This window comes from Raphanus sativus, unplaced genomic scaffold (assembly GCF_000801105.2).
Source record: "Raphanus sativus cultivar WK10039 unplaced genomic scaffold, ASM80110v3 Scaffold5256, whole genome shotgun sequence".
NCBI lineage: Eukaryota > Viridiplantae > Streptophyta > Magnoliopsida > Brassicales > Brassicaceae > Raphanus > Raphanus sativus.
In genome coordinates this window covers 299-2584 of record NW_026620556.1, presented here as the reverse complement: position 1 = coordinate 2584, position 2286 = coordinate 299, and the positions used below count along the sequence as shown (strand labels likewise).

The 2286-nt window shown below is 35.7% G+C and overlaps 1 protein-coding gene across 1 annotated transcript; it reads left to right on the top strand.

Moving 5' to 3' along the window:
• The first annotated feature begins 371 nt into the window (after positions 1 to 371).
• Positions 372 to 1902, top strand: LOC108836107 (probable WRKY transcription factor 70). Its single transcript, XM_018609309.2, has 3 exons — positions 372 to 885; positions 1140 to 1241; positions 1421 to 1902. The coding sequence occupies exons 1-3, from the start codon at positions 554 to 556 to the stop codon at positions 1797 to 1799; spliced, it is 813 nt and encodes a 270-aa protein (XP_018464811.1). The 5' UTR covers positions 372 to 553; the 3' UTR covers positions 1800 to 1902.
• The last annotated feature ends 384 nt before the right edge of the window (positions 1903 to 2286 follow it).

Below are 2286 nucleotides of genomic sequence, written 5' to 3'. Positions count from 1 at the left end.
CTGGAAAAATGGAAGGAATAGATTTGTGGACATATATGAGTTTTAGGCTCTTTTTATGTTTTTGTTTTATTTTGTTTGGTTTATGTTCTTTGTTTTTGGTTTCTTATCGACACTATGTATCTCAACTTTTTTCGAGTTAAAAAAAAAAAGAAATGATAGGAAATCCTTGATTAATACGAATTTCGATACAAGGCTTATGGAAATGATTGAATGACCCTAAGTTAGAATAACTCTTTATCCCATTCTCATCAAGGAATGAGTGATGTCATCGCCCGGACGTCACTCGAGCAGACGTCACGATGCTCCTCTAAGCAAATTAAAAGAGTGGATAAGCTTATCCCACACTCTCTGTCTTTGCCCATCTCCCATCTCTCTCATCCTTCACATTTCCTCACATCTTCCTCTCTCTAAAAACTATCAAAGAATAATATTGCACAATTACAAGTATCCCTTTCCATTATATTTAAACACACTTATCTTCCCTTCAGTCATACAACCGACACCAAGAGAGGAAAAAATAAAACCCACCAAAACTCCCTCATATTCACCAAAAATGGATATTGCTAGTAATAACAAAGCAATAATGCTTGAAGTTATAGATCAACTCGTTCAAGGCCATGAGTTGGCCACTAAGCTTCAGCAACTCCTCTCTCAACACGGGTCAGGTCTTGGTCCAGCGGAGGATCTCGTGGCTAAAATCTCGGGGTCTTTTAGTGACTCAATCTCTGCTCTTGATTCCATCGAACCCATCCACTCCTCTCTCTTCACCGCCGTTGAAGGCTCTCAAAATGCTTCCTGTAACAACGACGGCAAGCTTGAGGACTCCGTTGATAGTCGGAAAAGATTGGGACCCGTCAAGAATAAAAGAGGATGCTACAAGAGAAAGTAAGTTTTAACGTCTCTCGCTTACTTTTTGTTACTTTAAAATTCACAAACGCAAGAACTAGAATCCTAGCTAACTATAACACGGTGTGGTGTTAGTAAAACCCAAAGTTTTCAGCGCACGTCTCCTTTTTTTTTTCTTTTTTTTACCATAGTGATAGATAACCCTTTGTGATTCTATTTTGTTTATTTTGATCATACGATTATTACATAAAACGCCAAATATTTTTATTTATATTTTACTACGTTGTGAACAGGAAGAGAGCTGACACGTGGACTGTAGAGTCAACTCTACTTGAAGACGCATTTTCTTGGAGGAAATATGGAAAAAAGGAGATTCTTAATGCCAAATTCCCAAGGTTGTTTTTAGAGATTTTACCCTTATATATGAATATACATGTGTATGTATAATATCTATATGTGACATGTCCACGAGAATTATAACACATGGAGACATTTATATCTACCATTGTCTGGATTAGTTAGTTGTGACACAGACATTTGATCTAAAAAAAAATTTCTCATTAATATTTTGCAGAAGTTACTTTAGGTGCACACACAAATACACTCAAGGGTGCAAGGCAACAAAGCAAGTGCAGAAGCTAGAGCTCGAATCCAAGATGTTCAGCATCACATACATCGGAAACCACACGTGCAACTCGGACGAAGTAACACCCAAGTGTCCTAGTTTGACGACCTCGGTGAATGAAGAGGAAAACAACCATCGTAATGGTTCGTCCACGGAAAGTGACTTGCAATTGGTGTGGCAAGAAATGTTGGTGTTTGAAGAGGAACATAATCATCATCATCATCATCATGAGGCTATTTATGGTTGTGGTGAAAGTAGTGCATCTATTAATGGTTTGGATACCACGGATCTTTGGAGTTGGCAGCAATTATCTGTTCAACCACAATGAGCAGCTCTCTTACTTAGAACCATGTTCGAATCTAGCTTAATTTTACCTTATTATTGTCTACAGAATGGAACATTTATATTTTCATTATATAGCTCTTTTCTTATATTCTCACTTCTTAAATTAACTTATCCTTCTTCCAATCCTTTTTCTGTGAACATCATTATCATTTTCGTGTTATTCAAAATAACCGAGTATGAGAATTTATGGGGTACCACTCTACCAATGTTTTTTTTGTAACCAACCCCTCTACCAATGTTACTCTCTAATTAGTGCATGCATCAATAGAAGTATTTGATCACTAGGATAGGATAAGACATGCGCAAATGATGAATTTATATGGAAATTATTTTAGAAATATTGTATGAAAAATAAAATTTATATTCTTGATTTTTGGCTCTTAAGCAATTTTTTAACTTTTGTTAATTACATAATTTGTTTATGATAAACTGATCCAATTTAAAAAAAAAATATTTTAGGTCCAAAAATA